This window comes from Athene cunicularia (genome assembly GCF_003259725.1).
Source record: "Athene cunicularia isolate RWA chromosome 1 unlocalized genomic scaffold, athCun1 chr1_part1, whole genome shotgun sequence".
NCBI lineage: Eukaryota > Metazoa > Chordata > Aves > Strigiformes > Strigidae > Athene > Athene cunicularia.
In genome coordinates this window covers 63,523,120-63,546,495 of record NW_020799091.1, presented here as the reverse complement: position 1 = coordinate 63,546,495, position 23,376 = coordinate 63,523,120, and the positions used below count along the sequence as shown (strand labels likewise).

General features: G+C 41.3%; 1 protein-coding gene across 9 annotated transcripts in view; it reads right to left on the bottom strand.

The window, feature by feature from the left end:
* The window catches only part of MCF2L (MCF.2 cell line derived transforming sequence like), a 160,518-nt gene that overhangs the window by 112,936 nt on the left and 24,206 nt on the right, over nucleotides 1-23,376 (bottom strand). For 5 of the 9 annotated variants that reach the window (XM_026868503.1, XM_026868518.1, XM_026868555.1 and 2 more), the window contains exon 2: nucleotides 16,303-16,384. The exons of 3 other annotated variants lie outside the window; for them this stretch is intronic. In XM_026868503.1, the coding sequence (XP_026724304.1) occupies nucleotides 16,303-16,384 (82 nt within the window). Of the gene's footprint in view, nucleotides 1-16,224; nucleotides 16,732-23,376 lie in introns of those variants that run through there. One more of the 9 variants, XM_026868546.1, reaches the window with a different exon arrangement.

Genomic DNA, 23,376 nt, shown 5'->3' with positions numbered 1-23,376 from the left:
ATGAGGCTCCATTTCCCTATTGGCAGAATTCTTCACAAAAGGCAGTTAAAGCCATGCTCCATGTTTTATCAGGATGGAATTAAATAAATCTCAAGTGTGCAGAAATTTCAAGTGCTGGCAGCTGATTAGGCTATCACAGACTAGAAGAATGAATTATAAATTCATTTGTAATGGCTAGACAGCGCTATAAAACAATGAAGAGATCCTAAATCCTCAAGTCTCCAATTACCAACTCTATTCAGTTTGCTTAAATGAAGGATTAAGTCTTCTTACTTTGGTGCTCGAGAAACACAGAACTAAGAAATAATATTAAACTGCTGAATTTTTATACAACTCCAAATAACCTCTACACATGATGAAGACAAGTGCAGTGAACAGATTTCCTCATAATTCAGCCTTTCTGAATGTATTTACTGTCTTATACATATACATACAGCTGAACAACCTATTTCAAATAAAATTTAACTAGAAATAGGTTTGAAAAAATGAAAATAGGTTTGAAGTACCATCCTCTGAATATTTACCACAAAATAACAATAATACAGAAAAAATACATCACTATACTGTTTTTTGACCTGCAACTTTACATTTTTCTTGCAAACTGATTTAAAATATATTTTTTTCTTGATGTCCATATATTTTACACAAAGACCTTCTGTTACAATTCATCTGGCTATCTGACTCCCCCTTCCCTCAAATGTGCACGGACATACATAGTCATTAAAGGATTGGCTGAACAAGATCGCCTTTCATTTCTGAAGGGGGCCCCTCTAACAAAGGACCTTGGAAAGTAGTCTTTATTGTTAGACACTGGGTGATGCAATCTTTTATGGCAGTGAAGATTTAGGATCTACTTCCTCTATGTTCTGACAAATAGCCACATCTTTTATCCACACTGTATTAGCATCCTTCTACGCACTAGTTTTGACAAACTGTTATGACTTGTCATTGATTTTAAGTTCAGCACAAACACCTCTGAGCACCTAATACAAGCTCCACCACACCCAGAAGGCAGTTTTCTATCTGTAACGTGTTAAGTTCATAAGCTCTGGTGTAATGACAGCAAGATGAAAGGGTAAAAGAACCTCCAGCCTCGGGGCTTGCCATGGCTTGCCAGAAACACTCAGAAAGGCTAGTCAGTGTGACTGCAGCACAAGCGGAAAGGTACCCGAGTGACAGAAGATGTTGAGCAAAAAGTGTCATCTTTTAGTGGAAGGAGACAGTACAAGGACAAGGTGGCCTGTGGAAGGGAAGGGACTTGGTACAGGGGAGGCTGGGGAGAGGCAGCAGGGGCTGAAGGAGAGCAGCAAGGGCAGAGGAGATTCAGGCACTGGGAGAGGAGGTGTGGAGTGAGGCTGGATGCAGCAGATAAGACCTCAAGCAGGACACCAGAGAAGGGACCTGCTTACGACAACAGTAATGGGGAAACAGAAGGACAAGATGATAGTTAAGTTCACTGGGCTCATATAAGCCCAGGAGAGAGCAGCTGTATCATGCAAGGGAAGCTGCTTCTGGCTTTGCCTGAATGCACATGTACTTGCTGTTCAGTGCTGGCTGACTGATAGTTCACTTGGAGTAGCTGTTTTGCTGTAGCATCTTAAAGAAAACAGACCAGCAAGTCCTGGGATCAGCCTATTCATACTGTATCAATGAAGAAATGTTCCTTATCATGCAGGGAGAGAGAGAGAGAGCAGTACACATGCAAGACATCATGATAAGAAGCAACCTAATTATAGCTTATTTTGACTTTACAAGTATTGATTGTTTAGGGGCACAAATTTTAATGAAGTGTGATAAAACACAATGTCTTGGTGAGTTACCTACTCTTACATAATCTTACAGACAATGATTAGTGGCCTACAGAGTAAAAAATGCAAGGTCTTGGAGGACCAAATATTTGGTAGCCAGATAAACCTAGATGTACCTTATTTGCTTTTCAGTGTGTCTTGTGGCTCAAATCCATGACTTAAGGCACTGATCCAACTGAAAGAAGAAACCTGAGAGCTTAAATATATTCTCATCAAACCGCAACACAACAGGAACTGATAGCATCCCCGAAGTAGGAAGTATAAAAATGTCTCACATTAACTTTGCAAATATTATAAACAAATAATAAAAGTTAATAAACAGTAAATTACCAAAATGACAAAAATTCTCAGATAACATTTAAGATAAATAATCTAGCACTGCAAGGTTTAATATGAGTATAGACTTCTAACTAGAAAAAAAGAGACATCTAACAAATATGTTTCATATTAAGGCTAGCAAAAGAGCACATAGCTGCCATGTAACTGGTCTTTTCTTTGTCGGAACAGCATAAATGGCAAACCTTAATATTTGTAGCTCTCAACAGATGGCTTGGAAAAAAAAAAAACAAACAAACACAAAAACCAAAAAAAAGGTGTCTCAGCAAAAGAAAAATACTTCTGGGTCTTCTTATCATGCACTTGATCACTTACAGCTACTTAAAAGCTCTTACTACTGTATGCTTTGTCTCTAGTTTAAGCAATAATCCATTTCAGATTCTTTTTTCCCATTTAATTTTGGAGTCAGCTAAGGCAAAACTGTAAACTGCAATTGATAAAATTCACTGAATTAGAGAAGAGAAACTTACTGGCTCACTAAAGTAACAAAAAAATGTCAGACTAAAAGTAACACTTTTAGACACAATCTGTACACTCATCTTTCAGCCTTGTGTCTTCCACACACTGCAGGTTTGTTTCTTTAGACATAGTGCAAGGTTAAGATGTAAAGGGAAACACAGTCTAAGTCAATCACTGGTTACACCTGCATCCTATTTACTCACTCGTTGAGTTAAAAATGCGTTACTTGAAGAAAGTCCAGTATTAGTTTATAAATACTACAAATCTGAATTTTCCTGTAATTTCTAACTATAGTTTTCATCTTTGAGGTCTGCTGGAAAATAGTGGATGAGATATCACTAAGAGGCATGAATTTTGCAGAGGAGTTCGGATAAGTGTGTCACATAAAAGGTAACTATTGCTACCTTTTACAGCAGTGAAATTAATTTTTGTGTAAAAACAAACTGTGTACAGATATCACATCTTAAAGTGCAGTAGTCTTCAGTTACAGGCAGGGGAGAGAATGAACAGAAATATTTCTAATTCATGCAAGATGAAAGACTAAGAGCCTGATACTACACCCAATGAAATGAACCCCAAGATAACTGGTGAGCTCAAAATTAATTAACTTGAACCCTGACAGAGGCATGCATCAAGAAGTCAAAAGTCTCAGTCCAGAAACTGAATTTAAAGGGCAGCAGACCCATGCAGATCTCTGAAGAAATCAAGTACCCACAGTACTGTAACAAATAGATCAAGAAGAATCTCCCTGCTTTGCCAACCAATGAACCAGCAGCTGTAATGTTCTATCACAAAACACCCATTTCATATTTGAGGTTAATCAAGACAAGTAAACTTCTAAAGAGATGACTGTACTTGACTCAGTAACCCAGGAAACACAAAGTATGGGAGATCGTCACAAAGACCAGGAGTTTCACTGTTTCTCCTCTGGTTTAACTGCAAAGCACTAGTGAAGGAACTGTCCTACCCCATCCTTGTTCCTCCTGTGCCACAGCCACGTGTTCCCGTTGCTGTCCTGGTATCAGCTCAGCTGACCGCAGGGTGAGGCAGGGTAGCCTACAGATATGACAGTAAGCACACGTTTCTCTCTTCTCCACACAAACCCATAGTTTTCTGTTTGCATTGGGTTTTCATGGCAAGGTTTTGGTATCTGGGAGGCTACAGGGATGGTTTCTGTGAGAAGCTGCTAGAAACTTCCCCCATGTCTGATAGAGCCAATGCCAGCCAGCTCCATGACACCACTGGCCAAGGCCAAGCCCCACTAGCTTTGGTGGTAGTGCCTCTGGGATAACATTTTTAAGAAGGGGGAGAAAAAACCCCAGACATTTTCAGCCAGAGGAGTGAGACTATGTGAGAGCAACATCTCTGCAGACTCCAAGATCAGTGAAGAAAGAGGGGGAGGAGGTGCTCCAGGGGCTGGAGCAGAGGTTCCCCTGCAGCCCGTGGTGCAGCCCCTGGTGAAGCAGCTGTGTCCCTGCAGCCCATGGAGGTTAATGGTGCAGCAGAGACACACCTGCAGCCTGGGGAGGACCCCACACCAGAGTAGGTGGATGTGCCCAAAGGAGGCTGTGACCCTGTGGGAAGCCCATCCTGGACCAGGCTCCTGGCAGCACCTGTGGACCCGTAGAGAGTTTGCTAGCAGGACTGGTGACCCTATGGGGGATCTGTGCTGGAGCAACTTGTTCCTGAGGGACTGCACCCTGTGGAAAGGACCCACACTAGAGCAGTTTGTGAAGAACCGTAGCATGTGGGAAGAATTCATGGTGGAGCATTTAGTGGAGGACTTCTCCCATGGGAGGGACCCCACCCCGGAGGAAGAGTGTGAGGAGTCCTTCCTCTGAAGAGGAAGGAGGGGCAGAGACAACAGGAGATGAGCTGACTGTGCCCCTCATTCCCTGTCCCCCCACGCTGCTGGAGGGGAGGAGGTGGACAAATTGGACCTGGGAAGAGTAGAGAGGTGGGGGGAAGGTGTTTTTAAGATTTGGTTTTATTTATGTTACTCTATGTGGATTAGAATGTTTTCCTTATTAGAAAAAAAAAATACAACCTAGGGCAAAAGATGTACTTGCAAAATGGTTTGGGACCAACTGTTTTCAAAACGTTTCAAAAATTAAAACCTTTAAAATGGTTGTTGTTGGATTTTGGTTTTGTTTTTTAAATGGGCCTAATTTATTAGGTGTCAAAAAAGTGGTTTATTCCTAGCAGTCAAACTACTGCTTGGCATTAGAAACGTTTGTTTGGGGAAACTGCAGTTTTGTTGACTAACCATCTAACATCTGTCAGAGCCTAACAAGCTAACCAAGTGTTGACTCTACACCATAAAAAACGACAATTCTGCAATAATCATTGTGAAATGTGGTATTTTATCCTATTTCAAATCAATTTCTAAAAAAAAAAAAAAAAAGTTACAAAGATGCAAACTAAAACATCGGGGCAAAAATGCTATTTCATGTCTTATTGTTCATAACATAACTTCAGTTGCTTACTGACAGAAGCAACTGAAGTGAAGAACAAGAGCAGGTAACAGCCCCGGATATCCATGTTTACCTACAGCCATCATCAAACAGACACCACACAGGCTGCCTCCGGATGAGACAAAGTGAGGGTGATTGCTGTTTCTCCCGGCTCCCACCCGAGCCGTGCCCTGACTATCAGGGGAGGAGACTCACAAGTGACAAGCTCTCCCCCACCCTGCTCCCTCCCATCCCCCCCCCATCCCTAGGAAAGGAAACCCAGGTGACTAAGCTGGGCAGGAACCACATCAGGGCTGCCACCTCCTGCAAGCAGAGGACCAGAGCTGCCAAGAGATACAGGGCACACACCCCTCATTCTCCCATATAAGAGCAGGCACAGCTAGAAAAACTGCTTGAAGCCCACTGCTGGTACTTGCAGTGATGCACCTGACCTTATTTCTTGCCAAGAATGTTCCTCCCTCATCAATTCCACCATGCTTGTCTGACACTTCCTTTTTTCTTGTGTCGAATACAGATAACAAGTTACTTGAGGCAGGGAGCTGTCAAGTGCAGTATAGCTCATCTGCAAAGGTCTTGGCAGGCTGTGCAGTGCCATACCCAATAACAAAAATAGAGCAGAGCAGCAGACCAGCCTTTAAAACAAACACAGCTTCATTTATTAATAGTTTAACAACTTACTAATTCATTGCCTAATGTATTATTAGCAACACAATTTAAAAATCAGGCTTTGACCCTCAAAAAATGTCTTTCTAACTAAGCTTCCCCCCCCCCCGTATTTTCTGAATGCAATGGTAATTTTCAAAGATCTCCATTATTAATGATGCTATAAAATTAAATCTGATACTTTTAATAACTTTTTCCGGAGTACTTCACAACTCCAGTAAACTGCAGCCAGTGCAGCTGCCTATGGAGCACTCTGAACTCCATGGGACAAAGGGCCCAGACGGCCCCAGTCAGGTGGTAGGGCAGGATCTGCGGGGTGCCAGGCTCTGTAAAGCCCTGACAGAGCACCCAGTGTGGCCCAAGCTTCTGCACATCAAGGCTGGTGAGGCCCCAGAGAGGCTAATGAACAAAAATAGCCCCCACATGACTACCCCACAGCTGATCTGCTGCCAGGAACAGGAAGCAGAGAGAAGGGTTAGGAAAGAGTGGAGTGTGGGTGTACAAGTTGTCTTGATTCCTTTCCTTCCATGTGCACCTTTAAACCTGAATACTATATGCTGCATTTGCTCCTGTTCAATATCAGAGGGCCAACTCACTATACCAGCCATGCACCACCTGTCTCAGGTGTCACACAAACTCAGACTGGTTGTCAAACCAGCACGGCTGCTGGTCCAGGGCGGTGGTGATACTGAGTGAGCAGGAAGGCTCCTCTCTCTTGTACCACCACCTGCTTCTGCTTTCCTTGTCAGGCAGGACACACATCAGAGAGCCAACAGGGACGCCATATCTCAGGCAATGCCCACGTGAAAAAGGTCAGGAGCTACTTGATGGGAAAGGATGGGAGAGGAACTCCTGAGGGAACATGGGGGAAACAGGAGGGGCTTCTCTGCAATACAAGTGCCAAATGGTAACACCCAGATCTCTTCCTGTCTTGGCAGCTGCACATCAGCACTGTCTCAAATACCTGTATTTCCCTTCAAATCATTCTTGGATCTCTCTAAACTCTCACCCGCCTTAGGGGATAAAAATTTAAATCCAGCCTGTTCTCACTAGCTCCAATAAGGGTTCCCTGCAGCATCATACAAACATCAGGCAAAGCCTTTACTGAATTCAGTCCTAGACCATTACCCTAAAAGAACCATCAGGGGGGTGAGAGGGTGTTTAGAAATAATGTCAAATAAAGCCCAGAGTAAATTGTTCTGTTTCAATGTTTCAAAAGGCAGGTGGTAGGATGCAGAAAGGATTTTCTGAAGGCTGGATGGGAACTGTTAATACTACTTTAACTTAGATGACTGCTAAGCACACTGTGCAAAATTAAAACCATACTATTTAATGCATACCTTCACTCTCCTGATATGAAATGTATGGCAGCCCTCTGTGCCATCCAGCTTTTACCAGACCTTTTTAATTCCCTGTTAGGTCTTCAAAAATTTGAACAACTGCTTTGAAAAACATCTCCACCTGCCACACTGAAATAATTAATTTTCTGTCTTCATAAAACAACAGAGAGAAGCTGTTTCTATTAATATCCCTCTCCCGCTCCAGGATGTGCGCTCTCAAAGCAATTCAGGTATCCCAAGGAGCCAACTGTGAAACAATAATGGCATTGAAGTCACAAGCTGGTTGAAAAGTCCTTGACAGGCAAGTAAAGCATGAGCTGTGGGTAAGAAATACCAAAGAGACACAGCAGAAGAAAATCAAGAAATTATACAATTATAAAGCTAAGAATGCTATGTGATGTTTTATATTTTTTTCTTACCCTTGCTTCATTAATTACTTCACAAGTGATTTGCCTGATGTGGAAATGACCATTTTTTTCTGTAAGCTGCTGATACCATTTTGAACACCATCAACAACTTCAGGGGCTTCCTCTTGCTCTCTCCAATGTGCTCAGATGCTCTCTGCCTCTCTTTACCTTTAAATCATCAGTATCAAAACTCCAAAGCACATCCCACTGGTCACTTGCAGCCTCAGCACCCTTTGCACAGAACCCAGAAAGGAAATTTTTGACTGTGGCTGATCTCAACAAAACCAGCTGTGACCATGCCTGGGTCCTGAGCAGACCGGAGCTGTCTCATAATTGGAGCCTGGCACCTACTCAAGCATGAATTAAATAATGACGATGAATTTTCATCACTCTTGTGATTCTGTGTATGTAGGTCATATTCTATCATAACTATTACACATAAAGCTATTGTGTTTCAGATACCGTATTATAGGGCCCCAGCTTCATGTCCAATAAAATGACTTTCTATGAGCAAAACATCTATAAAATATTTTTATATCACTTTGTTTCTGCCAGCTTTCTATTCTCATCCAGGCTGCAAAACCAAACACACCTGTTTTGCTTCCTTACCCCAACCTTCTCCTTCTCTTTTTCCACTGTCACAAGTCCTCCGAGTAAGCTGGGAAAATCCCTCCCTCAAACACAAATGTGGGTTTTTTTCTCTATGTTTCACTGAATGTTTGCGTGGAAGCTTTTATTTTGTTCTAAAGTATTTTTACAAGAATAGACCATTTTATATAAATGTAGTTTGCCGTTACAAATATGTGGAACATCTGAGTAAAGTGTGTCAAAAAGTGAAATGCTAAATAAAGAAATTCTCAAGCTGTCTTTGTTAAATCTGTTGGGTATTAACAACCAAGTTACAGACTCAACTGGAAGCTGAAAACAAAACCCAGAAGAAGAATTACCTGCTATTTGGAGAGAAGAGTGCACAGTATACGGCAGCAAGAGGGGACAAGACGGGTAAGTTTTGCCCTGCTGCACAGCAGGTGCCTGCTGAGAGTTCAGGCACTTCTCAAAGGCAGGCAGGGAATTGGAAAAACTCGCTTTTATTTTTCATCTCACCACATGAATTCACCAAATGAGTCTCTATCTTTCTTTACTGCAGTAAAACTGAAAATTTAAAATGCTGAGATAATCGAAATAGGGAATAATCAATTCAATTACAGATACTCAGTGGCAGCAGGATACAGAGCTGCAGGGAAAATTAAAGTTTGGCAGGGCCTTTCCATGGCAGTTGCTTTGGGAGGTGTCGTGCCTGTAGTAACACATGCAAGGTAAACACGGAAAGAGGAAGCCAGTGAGTCATGCAACACACTGATTTGTTTAATGTATTATATGAGCCAAAAGCTGATGTAAATCTGGGTTTGCAAAGCCACTGTTAAAACACAGGCATGTGACATGAGGCAAGCTGGACTGACCAGCTGAGTAACACAGGGTAACATGGAACAACAACCAGCAGCCCAGGACAGAATACTGACCAAAGTAAAGCACTTTGTCCAGCCCAGAAGCCAGACACAGGGCTGTTTACAGAAAGGCTATAATTTATCATTTGATATTTTTAATAGCAAAGGTCATAGCCTGAAGAGTCATTCTTAAAATCAGCTATGTGTATTCTCATTATTTTCTGGTTATATCAATTATCCTGTTGTTTCATATGCAAAGCTACTCTCCCTTTAAATTCTTCGGGCTATAGGCAGTTGAAAGGAAGATACATTTCTGGCTCAGCAAGAATTGAAACTGTAAAAGAACTAGGACAGTCCCTTCTTGGTGCAAATTTTCTGCCTGCTACATGAAGTGCTGAAGACAGAAAGACTTTTAGTAAGACCAGCACTTAGCAAATGCCTCAAGCACATGAAGGGGACAGTGCTTACATCCCTGAAGTCACAACACAGGTGGAAAACAAGAGCCTTCCTAACACACAGTAGTGTGGTTCTCAACTTGCCAAATACCTGTTTGCCCAGATTATCAATTGTAAGCAGGCAGACTGCTGCCAAGTAGCATTACACACCTATGTCCTCAAAACCAGGCAGTACCACGCTGCACTGTGCTTTATCAGCTTGCCACAATTAAGCATCACATTCTGCTAGGAAGCTGCCTTCCCCTAGGTACTCAAAGAGATTTAACTGTCTAAGGCCCCATTACAGCAGCTCCTCCTAACCTCAAACACCATGAGCCTTCACATGAAGAAATGTTTGGAGATGGGTATCACAAGGCTCCTCCATTTCAGCTTATTCTCATGCTGAAAATCACAACCAGCTCCACCTTTTGTGTGACCAAGTTTAACACCTCTCCATCATAGCATGGGATTCATCATGCCTGACTCCCTGCTGCTCCTGAGAACCACGAGGCATGCCCAGTGGCCAGCTCTACATCCCTGGTACACCACAACTCAAATAGCGCTTCCCATCAGTCATCAAGAAATTCAAAGCATTAATACAAAAGCTCAAAAGCCACAAAAAGACCAGCAGACTGAGTATATCACTAATACCCAACATTGCTCTAAGTAAGAGGATCTATTGTCTAAAACTGCCCAGACTGTGCAGTAAGTCAGCCTCCAAGATGATGATCCTGTCTCTACCTACACCCAGAACTGTGTGCTTATGCTGGCTGTTCCACAGGCTTGAGTGGGCTGCCCCCACAGTGCTGTTAAAGGCAATGTTAAAGGGTGGACTACCAGAGAGTTTGCCTCAACCACAATGCCTGCATTCCCTACATGTGGCGAGCCAGGTGGCTCATGATCAAGCTATGCAGCTATGAGGATAACTGGAGAATTTAAAGTTAGGTTAAAACAGCTAATATAATATCAAAGGCTTATCCTGAGACCTACAAGTGATTAATCCATATAAAACCATCCAAGATCATACTCTTTCTGTCTGAAATAAAAGCATATCTGGCTGATAGTTAATAGGACAAGACAAAACAATAAAACAAAATTAGTGGCTTTGCCAGATATTGTGAAACAGCAGGCTCAAACTTCCAGCTGAAGTGCACTGTTTCAGAATCTAAAAACCTTAAGAAGTTGTTGGGCTGACTCAGAAACAAGTAGCTCGCTTGATCTGCTTCACTGAAAGAAAAGGTGAATGACCCAAATGTCTCCTGCTCCCATGGAGCATGTCAACTTAGAGCAAACACCTTGAGGACAATGCAGTCTGTGTTACATATCACACCCCTGTCCCTGCACCATGATGATCCTTTCTGCAGAAGTTCCCCGTTATTTGATATGCACAAGGTAATCTTGCAGTTTGGCTCTCTGCAGTTGTAAGTGTGTCAGGCAGCTGTGTCAGTCAGTCTTGCCAAGAAAGTATTCTTAGTCACTATAACAAAAATGCATCAAAGTAACAGCTTTTTTTTATATTTTCTTTTTTGATATCACTAAGTACATAAATCCAAGCTGGGCTCTCCTGACTCGGCAGCTTTAAGTGTATATACCCAAAGTCCATAGACTGAATGGGAGACTGACAGTTATGCATCCTCCGATCCTCTGAAAAGCCACTCTGAATGTGCCATTGTTTACTGTTTAATGACTATTTTTCCCTGATGTCTTGTTCATCTGTTGAAAGACATCTGCACAAATTGCAACTTTCCTACTGTAGTTCGGTAACTGCCATTAAAGTCAGTGAAAGACTGGGGTAGGTGATATGGTAAGAGAGGTCACTAACAGTTGCAAAAAGAAGTGCACATGGATATAAAGTCAAGTGAGCATTTTTTTCTTTTTCTTTTTTCATTGTATGTAAAGAAAGAAACCCTATTAAGCTGAAATGTTTTGGAATGCCATTTTAAAGCAACAATAGCTTGGCTAAAATTAAAATTTAATCAACCTTAATGTTGATTAAAATATGTTTTCTCAGATTACTGAAAGGCAGCTCTCTAATAAGGACAAGACTGCTACCAACTCTGAACCTTACTCCCACCAGTTTCACTAGAACCAGCTGTTTCAGTAGTAAAATATTTTGATTTAGGCCAGAATATACTAAGAAACAGAGGCCATGTAGGTGCATGCAGAGCTGTAACAGTGCATGCTTATAGAAAAAATGGGCAATCCACTTCTAACTGCTTAATTATACCTGTTTAACTGTAGCACCCCCCCTTATTCTTAAAATTTTAAGCCTCGTGACAAGAAGAGCATGCCTGCTGTACACTCTCTGCCTGGGAAATCAGAGGCATATTTCATGGTTAAGCTCAACACTGGGGCAGGAAAACTGAAGTGGAGGGCCAGCAAGCTAATACCAGGCAGAGGCACCCCCTGCTACCATTAAATGACACCCAGGGAACAGAGGATGTGCTTACAACCTGCAGATTTCAGAGCTCTCAACTGTATCTCTTCAAATCTGCCAGTTACATAGAAAGCTGACAAAGTTGCCAAGTAGTAATTTAATGCCCTTCACACTCAGACCTGCCTGCCTGCCAAATTAACACACACACACAGAGACTGCTCTGCCACATGCAGAAAGATTTTTCTGGGGCTTCTAAACTGCAAAATCAAGTGAACTGAGGACAGATGCTACAAGGGTAAGAAAGGGTAGGCAAGCTCATAAGAGTAGGAATGGGGAGGACACACAAAACAGGTCCTTCCGGCTGCCTACAACTTCATAATGTCCCTTCAGCACGCCTGAGGGTGTCCCCACTGCTCCTTGCTGTAAGCCAACTCTTTCCAGTGATGCTGGTCACTTGGAGGTAGTATCCGAGTCCATTCCTCCTACATCTGTTCCTAATTTGTCAAGACAGGTAAGTCAGCCTTCAAAACTTCAAAAATGGCCTGTCAAGAAAACAAAACCAGGGAAATGAAGTGTAGTAAACTTTTGGCCCAAACTGTGAATATGACAGAAAAACTGAAGCTACTGAAAACTGACTGAAGCTGCAATGACTAAGGGATGTACCTGTATTTAAAATACGTGCAGAGTTATTTAATACGGAACATGTTTATCTTCTTTGATTTGCATATTTTTCTTCTTTTTGCAGAGTGCTAAAATTTTGTTTGAGGAGAGGAAACAGATGGTAGCTGTAATAGTGGCACCTTTCCAAGGTAGAAAGAAACCATTAGTGGGGCTACCACATGCTTAAGGCTGGGCATGTTAGATTTTGTCAGATTTTGTACTGTCTGTTTGCATGAACTGGACAACACCATCACTGCAAGGCTTCCAAGCTCAGTGCCAATGTAAACCTGAGTAGAAACTGAGTAGTGACTCACAGAAAGAGCTGGTGCCTTAACACTGTTTCTGTATCTGCCAGAACAAATGGGAGTCCTAAGCAGAAAACCCACAGCAGACAGTAATATGGACATATGAGGTCTCAGACCAGAATTATTTATAACCCAGGGCTTTAAACTTTGAGCTATTGTTCCATGGGGAGGGGAAGTTCTGCCCATAAACAGCAATTAGTGGAAGAGGGTCTAATTTAACACAGCAATAGAACTGAAAGAGAGGAAGAAAAGTAAAAACTATGGCCAAACAAACAGAAATAATGCAATTATCCATCAAAAAACCCCAAAAAACCAAACAAACAAAAAAAACAGACAAACCCAGGATTATTAATTTTTTTAGTATGAATAACCATTTCACATTTTTCCTGAAAAAAACCCACAATTCTAATGGAAATAAAAAAAACCAACCTTAGGCAGAAGTAGAGAGTTTCTTTGTATCACTTCTGCCTTGTTTTAAAGATTTATATGAAAACAGGGAAAGCAATAGTCTGGTCACCTAAGTCTAGGAGGCCATTTGATAGAAGGGAGGTGACTGGGAGGACTAAGGAGCATATGCGAGAAAAAACGAATTAAGATGGCACGGGAGCAACTTTTTTAGTTGTTAGAAGAGGGCAGGGTACAAGGTTATTTTGAATCATGGAGCAGGAGTCAGACAAGGAATATGAAGACAATGATAAAATTAAACTTAAGAGAATGATCTTTATGATCTTAATAGCTAAATATGTCCAGAAGCAGAAGATAACGTACCTGTGAAGCATTAGAGGATAAAGTGAAGGTGAGCAAGATGAGAAATAATCAAAGCTTTTCCAGATAAAGCTGTTCAGATTTGTAAAATGTAGCAGAGGAAGGCACTCAAGGGATGCTGTGAGAGGATCACACATTCATGAGGGAGTAAGGAGTGAAAGGTCAGTAATGTACCATTGGGGCTAGGAGTGTGAGCAAATCAGAATTTAGTCAGAGTAAAGGGGGCAGAAGGACCACTGAGGAAAGTACTGGTGCAGTGGTGAGGGACAAGTAGCCCAGAAAGGATGTGTCAGTGCCAGACTGACACAAGGGACTTGCTAGCGGGACAGCAGCCAGAGGTGGAAAGGCTGTTGTGGTAAAACAGCAAAAGATGACGGACGTACCCTGATTTACCATACCTGACTTTAGGCACTGGGGAGATGCTAGGTTAGGAGCTGAACTACTCCAGGCTTCCTGCCACACCCCTGGCTCCAGTCAAGGGAAAGATGAGTGCACTTCAGAAGGCTGAAGGACTTCTTTTCTGAATGTGCCCCCTTCTCTCCTTTTGGTGCACATGGATTTTAGGGGAATTCCTCTTCCGACTTAGATGCTTTGAACTACCTGGGATGAATCTCAGCCTGCCTGCGGTACCGTTCAGAAAATGAGGCAAAGGAATAGTTTTTTTCTTCGGGTGCTATAAAGGAGAAAATACCTTGATACCTGAAGGAGGATAGCTACACTATGGAGCAGCCTGAGGAACCTTTGCATTTCAATTATTCCTGAGCAGAGACTTACTGAAAAATGGGCTTGGAAAAATCCTGCACATGATCCGGAGCTGTTAGGGAAATCTATGCTTACAAAAGGTTTCTGAGTCAACAGAAAGACGGCTGTGAATTCAGACAGTAGATAATTTGACCCAAGGACAGAGTATAGCCCAAGAATGGGAGACAGCAACAGAGAAATGGTGTAAGCAACTTGAAAGTAATAAGGGGGGGGGGGAAGAAAAAAAATTAAAACTGAAACAGTCATCTATAAATAAAACTACTGGCTTGTAGAAAAGAGGAGCCCTTGGTTTAGGAATACCTGCACAGAGATTACAGAGGAAGAAAGAGGAAAAAAAAGGGGGAGGGGAGGGACCAGCTAAACCACATGAACATGAAATTGGCAGTAAAGTAACAGTTGCTTTTTTTGAAAAATACGCAAGTTTAAGAGCTAAATATCAGCACACAGTCAGAGCCTGCCGGCAAGTGTGCAAACAGCACTCAGAGCCGCTGGTGGTTTACATGAAGGTCACAGTGTACCTACAGCTGCACAGCTGAGAGACAGGCGGTGTTGCAGGCAAACCAGCCAGCCTGCTGCCGGTCCAGAGGCTCCTTCTAATTCAATTCAGGAGGAAAAGGCTCCCATATTCCAAACTAATTCTACCATACGTTACTAAAATTTATCTTGCCTCAGAAAAACGACATTAACAGTTTTAAGGGAGTGGAAAAAGTAATGTACGATTTATTAAATACGGTAAATGCAAAAGACAGTATGTTCTAGCAAATATCAGGTTAGATTTCTTCTTAAACATTCAGAAAAATAAAACAGGCAATGAAACAAGTATCCAAACATTCAATAAAGATGTTTGGAAAATAGGAAAATAATCAGGAGAAAAGTGCATAGGAAAAACAAGGAAGGAGAAAATAGTATGTATGGTGACCTTTACTTGTAATTTAACGTTTGTTCTCATCACATTAAGTCTTGCTTTTCCCCCAAAGAAAATGTTACCAAGAGGGTAAAATACCTGCTTCCCCTATCCAGGAAAACTGATGCAGCTAATCCATCCATTCCACATTTGTCATTTAATCAATCTGTTCATCAGACTACGGCATCAGCCATCTTGCTAATTATCTTTTTGTAACACATGGAAATTGAAAAAGCTGAAAAAGTCACCCTTAGGAAACAGAGGACCAAGGAACTGGGAAGAAAAATTCTAAGTTTTTATGAATAATACCTTAAATATTCTGTATCAGCAAACCACCGATTTGCCTCAGATGACAAGAAGATGCAAGACTTCTGACATCTGTCAACAGACTAAGAATAAAGGGCAAAAGAAACAGTTTCAAAGGATGCAAAAACCACACGTCCTCTTTCTAGGTAACTTTTTATTCTGAAATATGTTTACATCTCTGTCAGAAAATAGCCAGGAAAACACTCCTAGATCTAATTACAGATCATTTTACTGTAAATTGCTTTTAGTTCTAGTTTTGAACACATAAGCATTTACATTTTCAACAAAATAAGAACATCTCTCAGAAATCGTAAGAATCTTTCTACAATACTAAAACCATTGTAGCAGATCTGCTGCAATTTTAATTCATACAGATGTAAAACTACATGTACTACAACTAATGCATTCAACTCTTCATTCTCATGAAAAGTGCAATTTAGACCCACCCAAAATACTGGCTTGCAGTGCCTTGCAGTTAGCTGAGCTATTCACCACTTCATATTAAACCTGTTCCACTAGACAAAGCTGTAATCCCCCCCATTTCTTAGCTACAGCTGAGTCAGAGATAAAAAAGGAATCAAAACCCATTTAGAGCATTTGACCGGGCTAGCAGCTACCCGCAACTATTCAGGACCTTCTAAAGCTTGCTTCATGAATATTTCAGCAGTAAAAATGTCAATTATTGTTAATATAAACAAAAGTTTAACCTGGTGACAAAAGCTCATAACGTTTTCTTTCCTATTATTGCAAACATGCATAAAGAATGCTAGTCAGATTACCAGGATTTTCTGTAAATCCTACAAAATCACTAACAGCATCCACACAACACATTATTTAAGACCAGCAGCTCCTCCTACCAGCGCACTGGGAAACCGCATTTAATCTTTGCATCAATTCTTCTAGGGCCATTTCTTCAATTTTCAGCCAGCATCTCATTCTCTGACAAAACAAAAAGAGTCCACAAGAAACATGCTTCCCCTGCTCCAAGAACGAAGGGAGGGGGGGTGGGGTGGTGATGTTTGGAAAAAAACCCCAAACCAGACCACTACGGCAGTGCTTCGCAGCCCTGCATTTCAATGACTCCACAGGGATGGATCCCCCTCGGCACAAAGGGAGGCAGGAGTGCACGTTCCCTCCTGGCAGCGCCCGGGTGAGGCGGGCACTGCTTGAAGCCAGAATCGTGAATGTTAATGACAGCAGGACCACTTATAAAACTTCTCTCCCCTCCTCTGCGTATGGGTTTGCCCGCAGTGGAGTCCTCACATGCCAGAATTAACGCGAAGCGTTGATTAGCCAGCGTACCGCCAGTCTCTCCCAGCCTGCAGCGAGCGCTGGGAAGGGCTGCGCTGAGTCAACAGCGCGGCGAGGGAACGGCGAGCAGCCGGAGCTCGCTCGCAGAAAGCCCCGTCCTCATGCTTACGTGAGCGCTAGGCTCCTTTCTACCTTCTTGCCAGTTTGCTGCAGGGTGAGTAGCTGTGGAGGAAAATGCCTTCCCGCTGACAACGCCAAGGCTGTTTATTCTGCTCTCACCAGCCCACACGATGCCTTCACGTTTGGTTTGAAGGCTGAAGACTTCAAACTTCCTTTAAACGCCAAAATAACCACAGACGTCCTCCGGACTATGTGGAGGAGCTTGACTGGTTAAATATTGTGCCACAGCAGTCCCTGTAACTCATAGAATCCAGATATCCACGAAATCTGTATTACCACCTTAGGCAAGGGGTTTTTAAGAGTCAGGATCCGTGGACCCCACAAGGCGTATGAAGAATATACAAGAGAACTGCTGTAGAAGGTAACTAGGAAAAGCAAGCCTAGTAGCCAGTAAACTTCTATTTCCTATGAAGGGCACACCATCACTGAAAAACTTTTAGGGATATAGGAAATCCTACAAGACTGAAAGCTGTACAATGCCTCTCTGTGTAACTGCTCCTCGTAATTGATATTCAGTGCTTTTATACAGGCTGTTTTACAAGTTTCAAATCATGAGGCTTTTAACACTTTCCTTCTTCAAGATTAACTCAATGGCTACTAAATCTCATTATCAGCATGTTTTTGCTGACGGTCAGCTGAATTCTCCCCAGTCTTCTAAACTTCCTATGGGTTTTAGCTATATCTTCTTATATTCTTCTTATATTTTAGCCATTAAAATAAATGAATGGTTATCTATGGATAAGAGAAAAGGGGATGTTTTCCTGTACACTTAAAATGACTGCACTTTGTTATTTGGGATAAAGATTTTTTTTCTACAGGTTACATACAGCAGGCAAAAAGCAGTAGTCCTTCCTAGGAAAATATGTGGATACCTATGACGACTTGTTCATAACTCTCAAAATAACATTAGAGAGGGCATGAACTGAAAAAGATTTTTAAAGAGGACCCATCAATCTATGTGGGCTTCCTCTGCCAATAAAATTAATTGAGATTATATTTAAATATTAATTTATAAAATGTCCCACATTGTTTCCAGCAAGTATGACAGGCCTACAGCAGCTCCATGTGTTATGTATTACTAGTCATACGCATTTTCATTTCTATATTAAATGAAAATTTAAGTTCTATAAATGAAAAAATAGTCTTCAGTCAAGCTTTTGCGTAACACAGAACCACAGATTACTACAGAAATGCAGCATCTATAGGAACTTTATCTGCAAAAGGTATTTTGTTTATCTGACTGCCATTTAAGATTGCATTTTTGCAAGGGAACAAGTGTCCTACAGCAAGACCACGATTACCAGGTCAGGCTCTGGCCATTCAGGTGGTGAACCAAGAGCAAAGGAAATGGAAAAGGCATGCAAATCCGCAGGTGTGTATGGATAGCTGAGGCTCTTTTTGAAACAAAGGCTGGAGACAGAGCGCCATGTCTGAAGACAGCCCAGACAGAATTCCAGATGTCAGGAAGTCAATCGGACTTATTGACTGCAACAAGTTAAAGACCCAAGACATTTTAGTGCATGCAGAACAGCACTTGTAAGATTACACTATTTCCTGGCGCAACAAGTAGTGCAGGAGACTTACTGATTCATAAGCACCTACTGCAACAGAAGGTGGTAGTTCAATCCCAGATTTCCTTGAGTGTCCTGCCTCAATTCAATAGCAATTTCACATTTTCCTTGGAAAATCAACAAACTGCTTAAGCCTCCCATATATCATAGGGTACATCTTCCTGTGACATTTTTTTTTTTTCAGTGAAATAACAAATGAAAGCAAGATATAGATGTACTGATGAATTTTATCACATCAGCCAGTCAACTTTATGGATCACAAACACATAATATCTATTTAAATTTGTGCAAAATGAATGAAGAACTCTAATATGCTAGTTAAACCTCAGTTATACCACCATCACCACTTTATATATACTTTCTACACATTCAAACAAATTCAAGACATGCAAGGCACAAGGAGAGCATCAAAGCGAAAGGTTTCAGTTAGCTGGACTGAAAGTCAGTTTACCTAAAAGTGAGGGGTTTTTTTTGTAACCAGGTACATGTAATCATGTTCATTCCTGGAAATCAGGCAGCCTTGTCTAGAGTGATACAGTAACAAGCTTAGGTGTAGTTTCTCTATGGAAAGAAAGAGAGATACAGTACTTTCAATATACTTAACCAGAAACTGGGATTAGGATCCCTGATGGTTTGAAACGATCATCCATGATTTCATGAATAACCTTGAGTCAGAGTAAAGAAACAGACCTTAAACTGATTAAAATCAACTCAACAAGAGGAGCCAGCTGAGCTTTCTTGGAAAACCCAGTATCTTACTATGAGCTACCTAGGGAATCAAAACAGTCCTGAAAATAAGTGTCAGTATAACTCAGGGATGAGCTACTGCAATTTTGCTCTCTTGAAGTTTGTACCTGACACCCCACACCTCTGCAGGTCATCACAATGATCATATTAGGAAGCTAAACATACCATTTCAGCCCCACACATCTCCTGCTACATTAAAATTTGAGAGGCAAAGGATTGATGTCCAGTTCTAGCATGGAGTCTGTAAACACAATATGAGATGTTTTTATTTTTCAGGCAAAATGTGATTATTTTTAATATGTATATTTTGTTTTTACTGAAAAAAAAATAATCAAGCTGTAAAATATCACCTCTAGTAAAAAATATTCAGTAGTCCCAGGCAAGACCCTGCGGCAACAGAGGGGTTCATACCGAAGTACAGCACGGTGTAAAAATACTTTCACAAAGAAAATTGAGGAACACACAGCCTTTCAATTGTCTTAGATGTTAAAATGCAGTGAAGACATTTTTGCCATGTCATCTGTACTCCTATTTCTTTCCGTGAAACTGCAAATACAATAAGCAAGGAGCAAATATATTCCAGAATTTAATCAATCAACTTCCAGGGCTACGTGGATGTAGTATTTGACTTGATTTCTGCATGTTTGCATTGATTTTTTTCTAAACTTCTGTTGGGTTTGAAAGCCACAACGTTATTTTTTTCCTTCAGTACTCTGCTCTGCTCTGGTTTTAGCTGTAGTCTCCAGCAAAGCCTGTTCAAACACAGCAACATCACACCTCTCTTATTTTCAAACCGCTCCAGACAAAAAGCACTACCTAGTTTTTAAGAAACTGTAGCTATTTTGAAAAAGTTCCAGAATTAAGATGCAATCATCCTCTCATGTGAGGAACCAAAGCAGTAACTGTAAGTCTTCAACATATAATCATGTAATGAGTTTCGCCTGAGCAGAAGATACTTGCAACAATATACCCAAAGATCTCTCTGCTAATTTTACTGTGATCTCCATAACATCAGCATCAATGAATTCCAAAGTTTAATGATGTGCTGCATGAAAAAGTGCTTTTGTTTAAAGTACCTTCCTGAAATTTTTCTGTAAAAAAAAAAAAAAAAAAAGAACAAACCAGGAAATAAACACTCTCTATTCACTTCCCCAAGCCATTCATGATTACACAGACTTCCACTGTAGGTGATATTATGTCCCCTCCAATTCCCTTTTTTCCAGACAGAAAATTTCCTATGCTAATTAGTTTCTGTTTGTACAAAAGCAACCCCAAACCTCTGACTGCCTTCACCATGCCTCTGCGTACCCTAATTCTACTCAAACAAAGCAAACAAAATTGGACATGGTACTCGAGAAGTAGGCACAGCAGAGATTACACAGTGACATAAGGATTTTGTTGTTCTCCGTTTCCCTCCCAGCAGTCTGTAATGCTCTGTTTGCTTTTCGGACCGACACTGAGTGCTGAGTGAGCTGCTGCTGTTTTCAGGGAACTACCCACAATCAGTCAAGATCTCTTACTGAGGGTAACAGCTAGCTTAGGGAACACTGCTGTCTTTTTCTCATGTATCACTCTGTACAAATAATTTCCCTTTCTCTACTGATCATTTACTTAGCATCACCAATATATTCTCAAACTATCTGCATTCAGCATTGAATTTTACTAGTTTGAATAATTCTGCGTATTTGCAAATTTTGTCTTTCCACGCTTCCTTTCAGTTTCCAGCTCATTTAGAGGATTATGTTGAATAGCTGAAACTCCCATAGAAACCCCTTCTTCACTCCACCAGTAACTCCCTCCACCCACAGAAAACTGACCACCTAAAGGAACTCTCAGTTTTGTGGTTTTTAATGAATTATCAATCCACAAGAGGGCTTCCATTTTAACCCAAAGGAGCTTAGTTTCTCTAAAAGTCTGAGAGTAGCTGCAGTGGAATAAATACTATTTATAGAATACAAAGTAAGGCTACAAGAAATAAAAACACATACAGGTTTCTCTACCACTTTTCATGGGCCCTACCACATCACTTGCTGAGAAGGGAATGGACAGAGCATATGGACAGTTATGCCCATGCAGCTGAATCCTCTGTCAAACATCCCATGCTGCTTTCCAGTGATATCATGTGGTCAACATCAGGCAGGCAAGTCAACCACACTCTCTTCTGGATGGCCCCAACATCACATGCCACAAAAGTCTATAGACTGTGTAAACAACGAAGCTACAGGCATCCATGTCGTCATCACTGCTCTAAGACACTGCAGACGTAGCCAGAAAGACTTACCTAAACTGTGCTCCTGCATAGCGGGACGAGACTCATTGAATGTGGCTTTCATAATCTAGGTCCTCACAGGTCCTACAAAAAAATTCTATGTACATGCACTGCACAAGAGCAATACTGATCCCCAGCCTTAAATAAAAAGGGAAAGAAAGGGGACACAGGACAGTTGATATGAAAGGTCCAAACAGAAAATGCATTTTTAACATTTCAGCCTCCTCCTGGCACCAGTTCTTCCTTCATGAAGCGAAGGGATTTTTCCCTTTTATTTTTCTGAATGACTGAGTTCTCTTGGTAATCAGCCCAGTTAGGCTTTATTATGTAAAGCATCTGGGATTTGAAACTGGGATTCATAAGCAGAGATGGCAGTATCCTGTTTTTGGCAACACCTCACTCTTTCACAAGGAGAAAATTGTTCCTAGATTCACAATCTCAAGGAATACAAAGAACTTTGCATTGTACAAGTCATTACCCTGCAAATACATGCAGGAAGGAAAAAAAAAAACCAAACAGTAAAAGTATTTTCTTCTTAAAAACTTGACACTCAAACACTCATACAAAGCCAGAGTATGGGCAAGGTTCATGCAGGAACACAGGCGAAAGACGACTTCAGATATACAGGAGCATTTAATAGAGAAACTCCACCCAAACTATGCCTTGTTTACTAATCCATTAATTTACTGAATCTCTATCAAGCCCTCGAGTGTCAAGCCAACCTCAATAATATTCTCCTTTGAGAAACTAAGTGCCATACAGAAAAAAAGACCTAGTAGCTGCTCTCCACCCTCCCTTATCTGGGATGTCTGTTGGCCACACGCAGGGACCAGGCCGAGGACGTACCCAGAACAAGTACTCAGCAGTAGGGAAAAAGCTTCACACTCACCCTCTTTCTACATAGGTGGCTCCCCTTTCTTTCCGTTATTGCTCAGGCTTGTGGATGAGAAGTAGTAGATGATGGATGAAGTGCAACATACTCATTTCTATTTGGTAGTCTTTTCCCCAGTTCATCTTAATCTTGCTACCGTCCAGCTCCCAGTATTTTCAGTCTTCTTCCCTAAATATCTTTCCCCCTTACCAACTGCAATCCAGCCTCTCCTTTTAAAAAAAAACCCCTAAAACTCAAAATTAGTTCTTAAAGCTTTGCTCAGCCACTAACTCTTCTACAATTTATTTCTTTCATATCCTGTATCTTAGTTTTATACTAGAGCAGGAATCCTCATAATTCTGTAAAGTTTGGTAGTTAGATTCTTCAGCTTGGATGAACTTAAAATGATTAACCAGATCAAGGGTTTCAATACTTTCAAGCATGACAGGCAGAGTCATCTTTTCCCTCAACCTCCCTTGCTTGTATGAAGTAAATTAATGAAGCATTATCTGAATCTCTTTCACTGATCTTCTGTGTTCCTAAAGAGCGCCAAGTTTCCCAGTAACTGCTTCATTCAGTTTTCTTCTTTATCACCCTCTTTTGCCACAGGGGATTAAGTAATCACTGTAGAGCCAACAGCCTTGAAACACCTCCAACTGTCCCTGCTCAGTTAAGGGTTGCTCCAGCCCTTCATCCCTCTCCAATCTGAGGACCTAAACTACCCAGATGTGCCCACAGCTGCACTCCCCTAAAAGCAGCCATGGCAATGAGTGAATGTTGCCTTTTCACCGGTGTAGTGCCAAGTAAGACCCTACCTTTCCAAGTTTACTGATATACCTTTATAGATGAAGGAAGCACTTCCTACGGGAAGTATAAAGGAGAGCAGGGGAAAAAAAACCTTGCTACAAATATAATACGGAAAGAAATTAAGTATCACTGTTATTTTCTTCCTTGAGGCATCTCCATGGTTATGTATAGTTAAAGGAAAGGCCACACAAGGGAAACTACGCCAATCCCTAAAAGAGAAAAAAAAAAAAAAAAA